The sequence below is a fragment of the Mobula hypostoma genome, chromosome 3, assembly GCF_963921235.1.
Source record: "Mobula hypostoma chromosome 3, sMobHyp1.1, whole genome shotgun sequence".
NCBI lineage: Eukaryota > Metazoa > Chordata > Chondrichthyes > Myliobatiformes > Myliobatidae > Mobula > Mobula hypostoma.
The window spans coordinates 35,933,644-35,951,550 of NC_086099.1; the positions used below are offsets into that span (position 1 = coordinate 35,933,644).

Sequence of the window (17,907 nt, forward strand, 5' to 3'; positions counted from 1 at the left end):
ATGAACTTGTTTTGCCACGGTAAAATGAGACAATAATCGCTCCCAGATAATCTCACAACATTACAAAAATGATTTCAATGTCATGACCTTGAAATTATGATCAGCATCCTCAAAGGTAAAAGATGAGGAAATACAAGTATTACTAAGCTAGGGACAACGTTCAGCTCTAGGTAACCATTAACCAAATCCAGTATGTGTCAATTTCTCAGCAGTTTGGTCCTGCCATCAAACATATCTTTCCTTCCTCCCACTCTCCACTTTCCGCAGCAACTGCTTTCTCCATGATTCTCTTGTCCATTCACCCCCTTCCCACTAATGTCCCTCCTGAACTTTTCCCTGAGAGTAGCCAAAGTGCTACACCTACCCATTCACCTCCTTTCAGCGACCCAGATAGTCCTTCTAGGTGAGGCAAACCCTCATCTGCAAATCTGCTATGGTCATCTATTGTGCCCAGTGCTCCTGAAACAGCCTCCTCTACGTTGGTGAGATCTGTCATAATTTAGGGGAAATGCTTCATCGAGCACTTGCCAAAAGTGGAACTTGCCAGTGGCCAAATGCTTTAATTCCAATTCCCATTCCCTTTCTGACATGTTGATCCATGGCCTCCTCTTATGCCGTGATGATACCACCCTCAGGTTTCAGGAGCAATACCTCATATTCCATCTGAATAGACTTCAAACTGATGACATGAATATCAATTTCTCCTTCCGGTAAAAAAAAATTCCCTACCCCTCCCCTCTCCTATTCCCCACTCTTACCTCTTCTCACCGGCCTATCACCTCATGGGTCCTTTGGCCTACAGTCCACTCCACATTCCTATCAGATTCCTTCTTTTCCAGCCCTTTACCTTTCCTACCCACCTGGCTTCACCTATCACCTTCTAGCTAGTCTCCTCCTTTCTATTCTGTCTTCTTCCCCCTTCCTTTCCAGTCCTGAAGAAGGATCTTGGCCTGAAGTGTCAACTGTTTATTCATTTCGATAGATGCTGGTTACCTGATGGGTTCCTCCAGTAGTTTGTCTGTGTTGCTCTGGATATATAGGTATTGGGAACAGAATTAAATCCAGAAATAGGACAAGGGATATTCTTATTGTGGAAAGGTATTTTACATATTGGAATTAATTGATTGATTTATTGATTGAGACAGAGCACCAAGTAGACCCTTTTGGCCCTCAAGCTGCGCCACCCAGAAACCCCTGATTTAATCCTAGCCTAATCACTAGACAACTTACAATGACCTATTAACCTATGAAACCGGAGCACCTGGTGGAAACCCATGTGGTCACAGAGAGAACATACAAACTCCTTACAGATATTGGTGGGAATTGAACCCTGATTGCTGGTACTGTAAAGCATTGTGCTAATCACTATGCTACCGTATATATCAAGAGTAACCTGATAGAAATCTATAAAATTATGAGAGGCAAGGATAGATTACATAGTTGGAGTCTTTTTCCAAAAGTCTAAATTTCTCATAGTAGAGTACTTGCATGTAAGATGAGAGGGAGAACATTGAACGGAGATGTGCAGAGCAAGTCTCTTAGACAGAAAGAGGTTTTGTTGTCTGGAATGAACTGCCAGGTGGACATTGAAAAGATAGATGCATTTGAGAGGCTCTTAGAGAGGCACATGAATATGCAGAAAACAGGGATATGGAGCATGAAGGGATTACGTTTCATTAGCTCACTTTGATTGGCACAACATCATGGGCCAATGAGTCTTTTCCTATGTTGTACAGATCTATGTTCAATGTCCTGTGCTTCACTTTTCTGTGTTTTTTGACTCCCTGATCTGTGTTCATCATTCAGTAAATTTCATGGCTTACGTTGCCGTTCAAATTTCCTTGGATTTCAGCCTTGATTACACAATGGCTGAGAATTGACCATCCTCTGAGGGTGAGAATCAGAAGGGTTAACAAACTTCTTCACAAATATATTTTTCTCATACTATTTTTAAATGGCCCCTTACCCTGAGACCACTTCCCTGAGAGTGGACTCCACCTAGAGCTGATAGCCATTCAGTTTCAATGCTGATCACCTTTTTTAAATGAAAGAAAGACAAAATTAAATTGAACTATGTGCCATGGAACATGGAACACAGAAATTTACAACACACTACATGCCCTTGGGCCCACAATGTTGTGCCAATCACGTAACCTACTCTCGAGGAAATAAACAACATAGTTAATTGTGCTTGCATGGTACAATCATGATAAACTTCATGGCTGGCCAACCTCCTACAGATTAAATAGTATTTAGTTAACCATGCTTTTTGCTGCACAATCCAATACCTTCCCCAAACAGCTTTAAGTTTAGCAAATAAATCCAAAATACAAAAATTCCTTCATCTCAATGGCATGAGTCATCCACAAATATTGTTGTTCTGCTTGTAGCTTTGGGTAACTAAATTAATATTGGTGCTGCAGTTCATGAATAACATCTCTTGTCATTTTAAAGAAATTCTTCTTTAACTTCAAGTGCAGCTTTTATCTCAAAGGACAGTTTTCACACTTGATCTCCGTTTCCCTGTATCACTTGATCATCTGGAATATGCTGGCAATGAAGGGCAGAACTGTTATTCTCAGGGGATAAAAACGATTCTGATCTCCCTCTGTGATGTCTCCATTAGCTGACCTATGTTAGCTGTTTTAGCAAGTAAATTATCTTCTTTCCCTGTAGTCATTGAAGTGTGAGCAGTTCTGTAAATGTCAGGGAATGGTTTACCATAATACTACAGTACATACCTCAGTAAAGAGAACAGTAATTAAGAATATTACTCAAGGTGGATAACTGTTTTAGCTTGAAATTAATTTATTAATAACATCTTAATGAAAATAATCAATTATTCTTGTAATTTGCAACTTGCTGTTTTTTTTCCTAGTATTGAAGTAATTCGCTTGGGTAGCAGCTACTACATCATATGGGATAGTAAAATGTATTATCCAAAGAAAGATACTCCTGCAGTTGCACGTACAACTACATTAACTGAGGAACTTGGACAAATCAAGTACATATTCTCTGATAAGACAGGAACTCTGACACAAAATATTATGCTGTTTAACAAGTGCACCATCAATGGCAAAACGTATGGTAAGGAGCGAGAATATACTTTTCATGATCCCTTGAGAAAACACTCTGCATGATTTTTTGATCCTTTGCTATAATTTCTAGCATATACTTAGAAGTCATACAGAAGTGACATGTTTAGTCATTTGCAACATTTTCTAGGCACGTTTTTATTTAAAGCTGCAGCACAATATTGGAAGAATGCTCACATATCAAACTGGTACGTTCAGCCCACAATAAGTATTTTTTGTTTGAGTTTGTACAACTGAGTATTTTCTTTGTGAATCCTATTTAATCCAATTATAATGTGAACACTGTCAACTATTTGAGGCAAACCAACCTCTCTTAAATCTATGCAAGGTGCAAGTATTAGGTTAAAGTAATTAAACTTTTGTCTTGAAGTTTGAATTTTCATATAGAAAAGTGATAACTGATTATTCTTTTACATTCCTCATTTGTATTAAAGATTGTAAGATAATATATGTTTGCTTCCTTGATCATTTCAAGCTATATCCTAATAGATATGATAAAATAGAAGATTGATACTTTCTTAAAGCTTTGGTTCTTTTCTTCAGTGTTGTCATTCCCCCCCCCACCCCTTTTTTATTACTAGAATGTTGCCACCTTTGTGTGGTACAATCCTTCAAGCAAAGGCAGTCCTTTCTTAATTTACTATTCATGACCAACATGCACCTTCTCAACAGGCATCATTGCCCCATATGTTATGGGACAACTTGAAACTAACCCTGAAATACCTTCAGCAATATTAATTTAGGTATTTACCGGGGTGTTTACCAGGTAGTGATCAGAGGAACCGAAGCTGGCTGAGGCCTACTGTCAAAATGGTTCAAGTTACCAAAAGTATAGTGTAGAATCATTCCAGTCAAGAGAAGCCACAAAGGGAGCTTTAATAAATGTAATATCAAATATGAATCTTCAAAGGAACCTCTCACAATTGTGAAAATCTACAAGGGGAAAGGCAACAGGTGCCTGGTTAGTCCAGGATCTCCATGGTTCCCTTCAAGTCACACCTCATTTTGTTTTGGAAGTGTAATGCTAATTCTTCACCTTGGCAGGGTCAATATCTAGGAATTCCTCTTGAGGCACTCATTCCAAAATAACTTCACCACAAGAACTATAGCAATTCAATAGGTAGGAGAACTTTGTAGTATTGGCATGAAAGTCATATGTAATAAATAAATATACTAACAAATGAATAAACAAATATATAAAAGGAAAATAATTGTTGGATACATCAAAGATTTTCAAAGGAATTGTAGAGTCTTTCTAACAGAGCTTAAGAATAGTTAAGAGTTAACTTTCGTTAACAGTCGCAATTATAAGATTGCTATACATCCCAACTGAGATGAATTAGAATAATGTATAGTACTTTCGGCTAATGATTGCTCAAAAACTATTGCTGAATTCCTTTTATTACCTGGAGTTCAGACCTTACTTTTAGAGCAGTATGTTAATAGATGTTTCTATTGGTTAGTAAATTCAGATCCGTACTTCCAAGTTTATCATTATTACCTGTCTTTCTTTCTCTGAAATTGCATTACAGTATGCTCTGTGATGTGGGGTAACTAGTGGAGCCAGAATGGATTTTCTAATCAACCATGTCACTCTGTAATCTCTGATGATAAAGAAATGTTTCACAGAAATAAGTTGTGTACAGGATTTGTACAGTTCTTTTTTTAATATAATTTTTATTGAGTTTTTCAAAGTAAGTACATGAGAAAATAATATCTACCCTTCCCCCCCCCCGATATATACTCCTACCTAAAGAGAAAAGAAAAAAAGAAAAAAAAAGAACCGCCTGAATATTGGAAGGTTTGCACATGCTCCATGGGATTAAAAATAAATTTAATATATATTTGTTACTTTCCCCAAGGAACCAAGATCTTTATCATCGGAGCTGTAAATAAAGGCTCCAAATATTCAAAAATGTTTCATATTTATCTCTTAAAATCTAAAACATTACTTAGCTTCTCAACTCTCATAGTTCCCTGGGGAATCTCTTTGAACTTCACCATGTTGCTATGTGTTTCCCTCCCAATCATCCAGACAAAAAGAAAAAAAAGATAGACAAGATACAAAAAAAGAAAAAACAAAATACCCCCCAATAATGTTGTGAATGAAAAGATACACAACACTACCCCCCTCCACTGTGCGGGTTGTGGCTATTGCCACGCTTGCACACATGAATAACGTAGCGATTTGTACAGTTCTTGTAAAATATTGGATTTGGATATGATGCGACAAATGTCACATTAAGATCCGAATCGGTAAATAAGGAAGGGTTGAAATAAAGAAGGATTGAAATTTAAAATTTCAATTAAAATAGGGTGGCAATTCTGATTGGTTACTTGTCTGTCAATAGTGTTGTATAATATCACCAGGAATCCTAGTGCTATTTCCTCATGGCCTGATAAATGCTCAGAATATTTAAAATAAGAATTTTATATATTGAGAGCTATAGCCATTGAATAATAATGAATGGAAGATATGAATCCTACTCACATTGAAAGCAATATTACATTTAAAATAATTCTCGCTTGTACCAAGCTAAAACCTATCTTTTTAATGTATTAACAGGTAATGTTTATGATTTGGCTGGAAAAAGGACAGTGGTAACTGCGGTAAGATTCATTTCCTTGTTCAGAATTATAATTTTCCACATAACATAGAAAGAAGATAATTATATAACAGATAACTCATGCTTCAGTGAATGTGTGCTGTATACAGATTGCAGTGGCACAGCTAGTGAATACAACACTACAGAGCTGGGTTCAGTCCTGACTTTGGGTGTTGTCTGTGTGGATTTTGCACAATCTCTCTGTGAACAGAGGCTTCCTCCAGATGCTCTGGTTTCTCCAGCATGCCAAATTTGTGGGGGTTAGTAGGTAAATTGGCCACTGTAAAATTCCCCCACAGTATAGGTGAGTAGTAGAATCTGGGGAGAGTTGAGAACGTGAAGAGAATAAAAATTGGATTAATGTAGAATTAGTGTAAATGGGTTGTCAAGGGATGGTGTGGACCTGGAAGGCCAAAACACCAGCTTCTAGGATTTATTCTTCTGTGTCCGTAAATTCCAATCAAAGTATCATCACACAGTGATATCAATCCTGTTGTTATGGCTAAAACAAGATCAAGATCCATCTGCTCAGCTAAGATTTAATACTTAATCAAGCATCTCATTTGTATCATGAAGAATAGTTTTTTTCTAATCAATAATTTTAAAAATGCTGATGCTGGAAATCTGAAATAGGAACAGAAAAAAACACGGAACTCCTAGTAGGTTTGGCGATATCTGTGGAAAGAGAAACAAAGTTAACACTTCAGGTGAATACTTGAAACTTGAGATATTAACTAAGAGGATCAGATTTCCACTCCCTAACTAGCCATATCTCTAGCTAAACTATTTCAATTCATTTACAACACTGGTATCCATAAAGTGAAGTGAAGAAAACTCCCAAGTGTTTCCTGTTCATAAGAATAGCAGGACAAATCCAACTAGTTCCCATACAATCAATATTCATCATCACAACGAAGAAAGGTGTCATCAACACAGTTACCAATTAGTACTCATTCACCAGCACCCTGCTTACTAATGCCCAGTTGGAGTTTTGCCAAGACCACTCAGCTCCATATTTCAATATAGCCTTGGTCTAAATGTGGACAAGCACAAGGGAAGATCAAAGCAGTATTTGACTGAGTACATCATAAAGAAATCCTGGTAGAAGTGAAGTCAACAGTCAAGAGGTAAATAATCCAAGTGAATGAGAGACATCCCTCCACAGTGGGAGATGATTTAGATTGATGGAGACCCAACATCTTAGCTCCAGAATGCCACTGCAGGAGCTACCAAGGGTGGTGTCCTAGGCCCAACTATCTTCAGTCTCTTTATTGGTGATCATAAGGTGAAGAGTGGGCATACTCTCTGATGGTAGCACAATGTTCAATTCCATTTGCAATTCATCAGCATCAGAAAGTAAGACCTAGGAAGTTTTCAGGCATGTACTGAAGAACAGCAAATCACATTGCCTAGTACATATGGCAAGAGTGATCATCTTCCAGCGTGAGAGAGTTCAACTGCCTAACTGCCTTGACATTCTGGAATTCTCTGCGATCACATGAATTAGGACAGCTCCAACATCAGAAGCTCAGCATGTTCTTGATTAGTATTCCACCAGCCACTCTAAACATAATGTTAATTCAACAGCTCCAAAGACATTTACAGGAGGCTCATTGGGTTGTCATCCTATACATGTAACCCACCCCCCCCAATTTGTACATCCTCCTGACATGGAATAAATTGCCACCTTTTCTCTATCACAGGGTATAAATGCTGTACTCCTCAAACATTTGCAATGAGGGAAGATTTTGAACAAAAGGGGTTCACTGCTTTATGATTGATGGTTAACAGCGGTAAATGTGAGAATATCTGCACTATTATAACCTAATATAACAGCTAGGTCACAATGTCCATGGTCAGCCCTGAGCATTGGAGGGCCTCCTGTAACCTAGTAGAAAGAATTAAATAAGGAGAAGATGTTCTGATTAAGCTCATGAATTTTTTTATGGAATTAACATGCTAAGAGGACTAAGAGAACCTGAACTGTAGTCCAGAACATCAGCTGTCATTGAAGGCTGTCTGGGTCTTTGAAGCCCACTCCTCCCTGGAGCAGCTCCATGGGTGCAATCCTCTTCCAGGATACTAGCAGTCAGTTGTCCAGTGAGGCACAACATAATGTACAGCAATCCTGATAAAAACTCGCAGACAGCACCAGAAATGCTTTGCAAGACAAATAACAGCTTACCAGCCGTTGAAGTTGTCAGGAAGATTGATTATCTCTGACATCCACAAACAGGAGGTAGCAGAGGACAGTACAATCACAGCCTTTAAGAAGCAATTGGACAGATACAGGGATAGGAAAAGAAAATGGCATTGGCATTGGCATTGATGGACATGTTCCATGCCATTAAACACTTAATAACTATTGCAAAACTAAGTTCTAACTTTTTAAAGAATTATTTTCTAAGAGTTAAAAATATACTGTAATTCAATAGGAAATAAGAGAGTTCCAGTCCATAAAGATAAAGACCTCTTTTTTAAATTTACCATTATTTGTCACATGTACATTGAAGCATTGAAACATACAGTGAAATGTCTCTTTTGCATCAACGACCAACACAGTCTGAAGGTGTGGTCGGGGCAGCCCTTGACTGCCGTCATGCTTCAGATGCCAACATAACATGCCCACAACTTACTAATCCTAACCTGTACATCATTGGGATGTGGGAGGAAACCAGAGTACCCATAGGAAACCCCCACGGACACAAAAAGAACGTACAAACTCCTCACAGGTAGTGCAGGGAGATGAACCCCAACTGATGCTCACTGGTTCTGTAAAGTGTTGTGCTAACTGCTACATTGCTGTGCTGGTAACACAATTAACCTCCCCTTATTGGGTTTACCTGGCAGATGCCGAATGATTTTCCCAAGCTGGCATTTCCTTGAGGCTACCAATGCAGAAGCACAGTCGTACCCAATTCAGAACTTCAGTCTCGACTTTCTGCCCAGTTTTGTGGTAGAACACCTCACTCTTGATAAGAAGGTCCAATTTCTGTAGGGGACAAAAAATAGTCATCAGCAGAATTTTATCACACTAGGAGAAATATTAACCAAAAATATTAAGCTGGGGACATTTCTGTTTATAGTAATGGAATTTAGGGATTGATGCAAAATGGTAAATTTGCAGATGATATCAAACTGGTTGGGTAGAAGAATTGGGTGAGATATCTCTAAAAATGTGTGACCTGTACAAAAAGGACAGGTTGCACTTGAATCCCAGGGGGACCAATATCCTGGCGGGGAGGTTCGCCAAGGCTACTGGGGAGAGTTTAAACTAGAATTGTTGGGGGGTGGGAACCAAACTGAAGAGACAGGGGAAGAGGCGGTTGGCTCACAAATAGAGAAAGCTTGGAGACAGTGTGTGAGGGAGGATAGGAAGGTGATAGAGAAGGGATGCGCTCAGACCAACGGCTTGAGATGTGAACAACAGGAATTCTGCAGATGCTGGAAATTCAAGCAACTTTGCTGTGTGTGGCTTGAGATGTGTCTATTTTAACGCAAGGAGTATTGTGAACAAAGCGAATGAGCTTAGAGCGTGCATCAGTACTTGGAGCTATGATGTGGTGGCCATTACAGAGACTTGGATGGCTCAGGGACAGGAATGGTTACTTCAAGTGCTGGGTTTTAGATGTTTCAGAAAGGACAGGGAGAAAGGCAAAAGAAGTGGGGGCGTGTCACTGTCGATCAGAGATAGTGTCACGGCTGCAAAGGTGGACGTCACGGAGGGATTCTCTACGGAGTCTCTGTGGGTGGGGGTTAGGAACAGGAAGTGGTCAATAACTTTACTGAGTGTATTTTATAGGCCACCCGATAGTAATTGGGATATCGGGAGCAGATAGGGAAACAGATCCTGGAAAAGTGTAATAATAACAGAGTTGTCGTGATGGGAGATTATAATATCCTAAATATCAATTGGCATCTCCCTAGAGCAAGGGGTTTAGATGGGGTGGAGTTTGTTAGGTGTGCTCAGGAAGGTTTTTTGACACAATTAGATAAGCCTACAAGAGGAGAGACTGTACTTGATTTGGTATTGGGAAATGAACCTGGTCAGCTGTCAGATCTCTCAGTGGGAGAGCATTTTGGAGATAGTGATCATGATTCTATCTCCTCTACAATAGCATTGGAGAGAGATAGGAAGAGACAAGTTAGAAACGTGTTTAATTGGAGTAAGAGGAATTATGAGGCTATCAGGCAGAAACTTGGAAGCTTAAATTGGGAACGGATGTTCTCAGGGAAAGGTATGGAAGAAGTGTGACAAATGTTCAGGGGATATTTGTGTGGAGTTCTGCATAGGTACGTTCCAATGAGACAGGGAAGTTATGGTAGGGTACAGGAACCGTGGTGTACAAAGGCTATAATAAATCTAGTCAAGAAGAAAAGAAAAGCTTACAAAAGGTTTAGAGAGCTAGGTAATGTTAGAGATCTAGAAGATTACAAGGCTAACAGGAAGGAGCTTAAGAAAGAAATTAGGAGAGCCAGAAGTGGCCATTAGAAGGTCTTGGCGGACAGGATTAAGGAAAACCCAAGGCATTCTACAAGTATGTGAAGAGCAAGAGGATAAGACATGAAAGAATAGGACCAATCAAGTGTGACAATGGAAAAGTGTGTATGGACCGGAGAAAATACTAGAGGTACTTAATGAATACTTTACTTCGGTATTCACTATGGAAAAGGATCTTGGTGATTGTAGTGATGACTTGCAGCAGGCTGAAAAGCTTGAGCATGTAGATATTAAGAAAGAGGTTGAGCTGGAGCTTTTGGAAAGCATCAGGCTACTGTGGGAGGTGAGGGAGGAGATTGCTGAGCCTCTGGCGATGATCTTTGCATCATCAATGGAGATGGGTGACGTTCCGGACAATTGGAGGGTTGCGGATGTTGTTCCTTTATTCAAGAAAGGGAGTAGACATAGCCCAGGAAATTATAGACCAGTGAGTCTTACTTCAGTGGTTGGTAAGTTGATGGAGTAGATCCTGAGGCAGGACTTATGAACATTTGGAGAGGTGTAATATGATTAGGAATAGTCAGCATGGCTTTGTCAAGGGCAGGTCGTGCCTTATGAACCTGATTGAATTTCTTGAGGATGTGACTAAACACATTGATGAAGGTGGAGCAGTAGATGTAGTGTATGTGGATTTCAGCAAGCCATTTGATAAGGTACCCCATGCAAGGCTTATTGAGAAAGTAAGGAGGCATGGGATCCAAGGGGACATTGCTTTGTGGATCCAGAACTGGCTTGCCCACAGAAGGCAAAGAGTGGTTGCAGACGGGTCATATTCTGCATGGAGGTCGGTGACCAGTGGTGTGCCTCAGGGAACTGTTCTGGGACCCTTACTCTTTGTGATTTTTATAAATAACCTGGATGAAGAAGTGGAGGGATGGGTTAGTAAATTTGCTGATGACACAAAGGTTGGGGGTGTTGTGGATATTGTGGAGGGCTGTCAGAAGTTACAGCGGGACATTGATAGGATGCAAAACTGGGCTGCGAAGTGGCAGGTGGAGTTCAACCCAGATAAGAGTGAAGTGGTTCATTTTGGTAGGCCAAATATGATGGTAGAATATAGTATTAATGGTAAGACTCTTGGCAGTGTGGAGGATCAGAGGGATCTTGGGGTCTGAGTCCATAGGACGCTCAAAGCAGCTGCGCAGGTTGACTCTGTGGTTAAGAAGGTATATGGTGTATTGGCCTTCATCAATTGTGGAATTGAATTTAGGAGACAAGAGGTAATGTTGCAGTTATATAGGACCCTGGTCAGACCGCACTTGGAGTACTGTGCTCAGTTCTGGTCGCCTCACTACAGAAGGATGTGGAAACCATAGAAAGGGTGCAGAGGATATTTACAAGGATGTTGCCTGGATTGGGGGGCATGCCTTGTGAGAACAGGATGAGTGAACTTGGCCTTTTCTCCTTGGAGCGACGGAGGATGAGAGGTGACCTGATAGAGGTGTATAAGATGATATGAGGCATCGATTGTGTGAGAGGCTTTTTCTCAGTGCTGAAATGGCTGCCACAAGAGGGCACAGGTTTAAGGTTATTGGGAGTAGGTACAGAGGTGATGTCAGGGATAAGTTTTTTTACACAGAGTGGTGAGTGCGTGGAATGGACTGCTGGCAACGGTGGTGGAGGTGGATACAATAGGGTCTTTTAAGAAACTTTTGGATAGGTAGATGGAGTTTAGAAAAATATAGGGCTATGGGTAACCCCAGTAATTTCTAAGGTTGGGACATGTGCAGCACAACTTTGTGGGCCAAAGGGCCTGTATTGTGCTGTAGGCTTTCTATGTTTCTAAAATTTTCAGAAGTGCTTTGACAAGGTGATACACGTCAAGTTGCTTAACGTTAAGAGCCCATAATATTATAGAAAAGATACTGGAAAGGATAGAAGATTGACTGACTGGCTGGAGGCGAAGAGTGGGAATAAAGGAGCCTTTTCTGATTGGCTGCCGGTGACCAGTGGTGATCCGGAGGGTTTGGTCCTGAGACTGCTTTTTTTCACGTTACATGTCAATGATTGGGATGTTGGCCTACTGGTCACGTTTGCAGTATTATGAAGAAAAGTAGAGGAACAGGTAGTGTTAAAGAAGCAGGGAGTCTGCAGGAGGACTTAGACAGAAAGGGAGAATAGGCAAAGAAGTATCAGATAGAATATAGTGTAACGCAGTGTATGGTCATGCACTTTGGTCAAAGGAATACACTAGTTTCTAAATGGAGAGAAAATTCAAAAATCAGAGGTGTAAAGGGACTCGAGAGTCCTTGCGCAGGATTCCGAAAGGTTAACTTGCAGGTTAAATCATTGGTAAGGAAGGCAAGAGCAATGTTAGCATTTATTTCAAGAGGACTAGAACATAAAAGCAAGGATATAATGCTGAGGATTATAAGGTATTGGTCAGACTACACTTAGAATATTGTGAGCAGTTTTTGGCCCCTAATCTAAGAAAAAATGTGTTGGCATTGTAGAGGGTCCAGAGGAGGTTCATGAGGTTGATTCTGAGATTGAAGGGGTTAATGTATGAGGAGTGTTTGATGGCTCTGGGCCTGTACTCACTGGAGTTTACAAAGTCAGGGGAGATCTCATTGAAGTCGATTGAATATTGTTAAGGCCTAGATAGAGTGGATGTGGAGAGGATGTTTCCTTTAGTCAGGGAGTCTTGGACCAAAGGACACAGCATCAGAATAAAAAGCTGTTGATTTAAAACAAAGAGAAGGAATTTTTTAGCCAGAGGATAGTGGATCTGTGAAATCCATTGGCACAAACAGCTTAGAGGCCAAATCACTGGGAACATTTAAAGCAGAGGCTGATAGGCTCTTGATTAGTCAGGGTGTCAAAGACCATAGGGAAAAGGCAGGATAATGGGGTTGAGAGAGATAATAAATCAGCCATGATGGAATGGTGGAGCAGACTCGATAGGCCAAATGGTCTAACTCTGCTCCAGGTCTTATGGTCTAAAATTGTACAATGAGCAGGGGGCAGAACAATCAATACAGGTTTGTCTGAACTGCTAGCAAAAGTTAGAAAACTCTAATTGCCACACATTATTAGAATTATTGCATCATTGAACTTTATTACACAGAAGGAGATTATTTGATACATTGTGTCCATGCCAGTTAAGTATGAACTTCAAGTTAACACCACCTCCTACTGTTGAATCATAGAAAAAGAGAATAATTTAAGGGTGTAGAGGTGTTTATGTAACAAAGACAAGAATAATGAATTTAAATTCCCCCAAAAGCAAATTGGCTGAACTTCAATGAGAATTTAATTATTTTATATTCTGAAAATTGACTGCAATCTGCCTGCAAATTGTCAACATATGGGTTAAGGAGGTGGAACAAAGAGTGCACAACCAGTGGAGGGAGTGGGTGAGCAACTTAAACATTTAGAAGAGAACAGCAGTCTGAGGTCTCCTGTAAATTAAGTCCTGTTCGCTAAAACATAAAGGAGGTGAAGGTGGCTTCTATTTGAAGGCCAGTGCCATTGACTGATTTGGGAACAGCTTTTTAACAAAGCTTTAGCAGAATGGCATATTGACTGTTTCACGCAAACAAGGATTCCCCTTGTTGTCAACAGAGTTCTTGTGTCTATAGTTCTTTCCACTTAAATACACGTGTAATACATGAATCTGTACTTGGAAAACATGAACAAAAGTATCATGTGTCTCTTCTCTGCAGAAAACAGAAAAAGTGGATTTCTCATTTAACTCTATGGCCGATCCAAAATTTGTGTTCTATGACCACAGTCTAGCTGAAGCTGTTAAAATTGGTGACCCTAAAGTCCATGAATTCTTCCGTTTGCTGTCTCTGTGCCATACAGTGATGTCTGAAGAAAAGCTGAAGGGTAAGAAATGCTTTCATTCATGAATAAGAGAAGCCTTATGAATTCATTTTCATGTGTCACATGACAGAGGGAAAATGTAAAATTCATTGTTGAATGTAATGATTATTTTTCAGCTCTACCTGCACTAAATGGCATTTATCTACAGTGGTTAAATAATATCCATAAATCAACCTAAGAAAGAAGGCTGAGGATGATGTTTAGTGCTGAAATAAGTAGGTCTTAATGGTAGAATGAAGTTTTCGCTTGAACTTTGATTAAAAACAGTCTTTATCTGATGAGAGTGCCATGGAGTTTTTTTAATTCATATACGGGATGTGGGCATTGCCAGCCAAGCTGGCATTTATTTGCCTGCCCCTAGTTGCCCTTGAGAAGGTGGTGATGAGCTGCCTTCTTGAACCACTGCAGTCCCTGAGGTGTAGGTACCCCCACAGTGCTGTTAGGGAGGGAATTCCATGATTTTGACCCAGTGACAATGAAGAAACAGTGATATGTTTCCAAGTCAGGATGGTGAGCGATTTGGAGGGGGATTTCCAAGTGATGGTGTTACCAGGTACCTGTTGTTCTCGTCCTTCTAGATGGTGATGGTCATGGGTCTGGAAGGTGCTGCCTTAGGAACTTTGGTGTGTTGTTGCAGTGCAGCATGTAAATAGTACATATTGCTGCAACTGTTTGCCGATGGTGGAGGGATCGGATGCTTGTGGAAGGGGTACCAATCAGGTGGGCTGCCTTGTACTGGATAGTGTCGAGCTTCTTGAGTGTTGATGGAGCTGCACTTGTCCAGGCGAGTGGCGAGGTTTCCATACACTCCTGACCTGAGCCTTGAGGACAGGCTTTGGGGAGTCAGGAGGTGAGTTACACGCCACAGGATTCCTAGCCTTTGACCTGCTCTGGTAGCCACAGTGTTTATATGGCTAGCCCAGTTCAATTTCCAGTCAGTGGTAATCCCCATTGAGACTGATACACCAATGCACAAATTGAGCAGATGCTTTCACTTTTTGCTGGTTATGCGTTCTCATTTTTGGGGCCTTCATCTGTGATGCAGCTTACTTGCAATGTCCACCTGTACTTGCAATGGCTAGCTGTGTATCAGAGAAGTGGAGACTAACCCCCTTCTGTATATGTCCCGCCACCAAAGCATTACATGATGTTCCACTTGCAGTAGGGATTCCTATTGAGAATTCCCACTGAGAAAGCCACGGCAATCGCAGAGAGCGAGAGCAATCAGTTCTCACCCCGGATCGCAATACCCTGTCTTTTCAGTCTATCTGGGGTGGCATTTAAATTGAACAAACAACGGAACAGTGAAAGGCTCTGGTGCCCTAGAGAGAAGGGAGAGATCCATGGATAGCGAGCAAAATCGGCTCTCAGCAAATCGTACCTCGCACCAGGACCCAACTGCAACAGAAGGCCGCAGGGCTAGACCATGGCACCCAGCGAATCGTTCTGGGCCCAGTTTTCACTGCCCAGCCCGGAGCTGCTCTGAAGCTCTTCAAATCAGCTCAGCACCCAGAGCAATCAACCTTGCACCTGGGGCAGTTGTACGGGCATCAAATCTCCTCCGCCTGGGCTCCGACTTCTCCTTTTGGTGCCCAGAGTGATCCAACCTCACATCTGAGCCTGTTGAAACTACATCTACAATGATTCTGCAACATACCATCTCAGCTCATCCCCAGAACTTGCCCTTCCATTGCTCAGCCCTTCACTGCGGCAATAATTTAACACAATTTACCTCAGAAGAGGTATTTTTAGCGATGTTTTTAGTCAGGTTTCTAAATTTTAACTACCAGAGAGCTGTCACAAGCATTCAGTAGCGCTATCTTAATCGGAAGATCTTGTGTGTGATGTTAGAGCTTCAGGTATTACTGTGAGTACATGAACCAAAGGCCCAGGACTCACGTGATTTGCACACACACATTAGGTAAAGTCACAAAATACCCTGCCATGGTTTTTTTCAAATGCAGACATATTTGATCACTTTTCTCTGTTAAACAGATTCTAACCAAAAGAATAGAATTTTATTTTCTTCTGTGAAAGCTAATTACTGAAGTACTTGATGAGTACTAAAGTTCACTGCAGAGACTTGGTTGAGAGAGGGCCAGGAATGAGTGCTTAATGGCCTAGTGTTTTGAAGTTTTAGAAATGATAGAAGGGCAGTAAAAGAGGGATCGGGAAGTTGCACTACTAATCAGGGACAATATCTCAGGGGAGACATAATGGAGGGCTCATTCACTGGGTCCATATGGGTAGAGCTCAAAATTAGGAAGGGTGCACTTACTCTGATGGGATTGTACCACAGACCCTTTAGTAGCCACTGGGACATTGAGGAACAGATATGCAGGCAGATGAAGGAAAGATGTGAAAACAATAGTGTTGATTTCATAGGGAACTTTAACTTTCCTAATATAGGGAAGACTTTTGACAAGGTGCCACACATGAAGCTGCTTACCAAGTTAAGAGCCCATAGTATTACAGGGAAGTTACTCACATGGTTAGATCATTGGCTGATTGGTAGGAGGCAGTGAATGGGAATAAAAAGATCCCTTTCTAGTTGGCTGCCAGTGACTAGTGGTGTTACACAGGAGTCGGTGTTGGAACTGCTTTTTTTATGCTGTATATCAATGATTTAGATGATAGAATAGATGGCTTTGTTGCCAAGTTTGAAGATGATACGAGGATTGGTGGAGGGGCTGGTAGTGTTGTGGAAACAGGAAGGCTGCAGAAGGACTTGGACAGATTAGATAGGCATATGAATGTGAAGGAAATAGAAGGATATAGACATTGAGTAGGCAAAAGGAATTATGTTTGTTCATTATTTGGTTACTATTTTAATTGGCTCAGCACAAGATTGTGTGCCAAAGGCCCTGTTCCTGTACTGTACTGTTCTATATTCTATGTTCTATGTTCTATGTTCTTTTCAATATGGAAAGTAACTTTAGCCAGCGAGTACTGTGAGGGTCATGTTTTTTGACTTCTCCAGTGCGTTCAACACCATCCGCCCTGCTCTGCTGGGGGAGAAGCTGACAACGATGCAGGTGGACGCTTCCCTGGTATCATGGATTCTTGATTACCTGACTGGCAGACCACAGTACGTGTGCTTGCAACACTGTGTGTCCGACAGAGTGATCAGCAGCACTGGGGCTCCACAGGGGACAGTCTTGTCTCCCTTTCTCTTCACCATTTACACCTCAGACTTCAACTACTGCACAGAGTCTTGTCATCTTCAGATGTTTTCTGATGACTCTGCCATAGTTGGATGCATCAGCAAGGAGATGAGGCTGAGTACAGGGCTACGGTAGGAAACTTTGTCACATGGTGTGAGCAGAATTATCTGCAGCTTATTGTGAAAAAGACTAAGGAGCTGGTGGTAGACCTGAGGAGAGCTAAGGTACCGGTGACCCCTGTTTCCATCCAGGGGGTCAGTGTGGACATGGTGGAGGATTACAAATACCTGGGGATAGGAATTGACAATAAACTGGACTGGTCAAAGAAAACTGAGGCTGTCTACAAGAAGGGTCAGAGCCGTCTCTATTTCCTGAGGAGACTGAGGTCCTTTAACATCTGCTGGACGATGCTGAGGATGTTCTATGAGTCTGTGGTGGCCAGTGCTATCATGTTTGCTGTTGTGTGCTGGGTCAGCAGGCTGAGGGTAGCAGACACCAACAGAATCAACAAACTCATTCGTAAGGCCAGTGATGTTGTGGGGATGGAACTGGACTTTCTGATGGTGGTGTCTGAAAAGAGGATGCTGTCCAAGTTGCATGCCATCTTGGACAATGTCTCCCATCCACTACATAATGTACTGGGTGGGCACAGGAGTACGTTCAGCCAGAGACTCATTCCACCGAGATGCAACACAGAGCGTCATAGGAAGTCA

General features: G+C 41.2%; 1 protein-coding gene across 1 annotated transcript in view; it reads left to right on the plus strand.

Annotated features, from left to right (window-relative positions):
* The window catches only part of LOC134343938 (phospholipid-transporting ATPase ID-like), a 146,497-nt gene that overhangs the window by 69,672 nt on the left and 58,918 nt on the right, over window positions 1-17,907 (plus strand). The window contains exons 13-15 of the mRNA XM_063042898.1: window positions 2,879-3,087; window positions 5,662-5,705; window positions 13,868-14,033. Of these exons, the coding sequence (XP_062898968.1) occupies window positions 2,879-3,087; window positions 5,662-5,705; window positions 13,868-14,033 (419 nt within the window). The remainder of the gene's footprint in view (window positions 1-2,878; window positions 3,088-5,661; window positions 5,706-13,867; window positions 14,034-17,907) is intronic.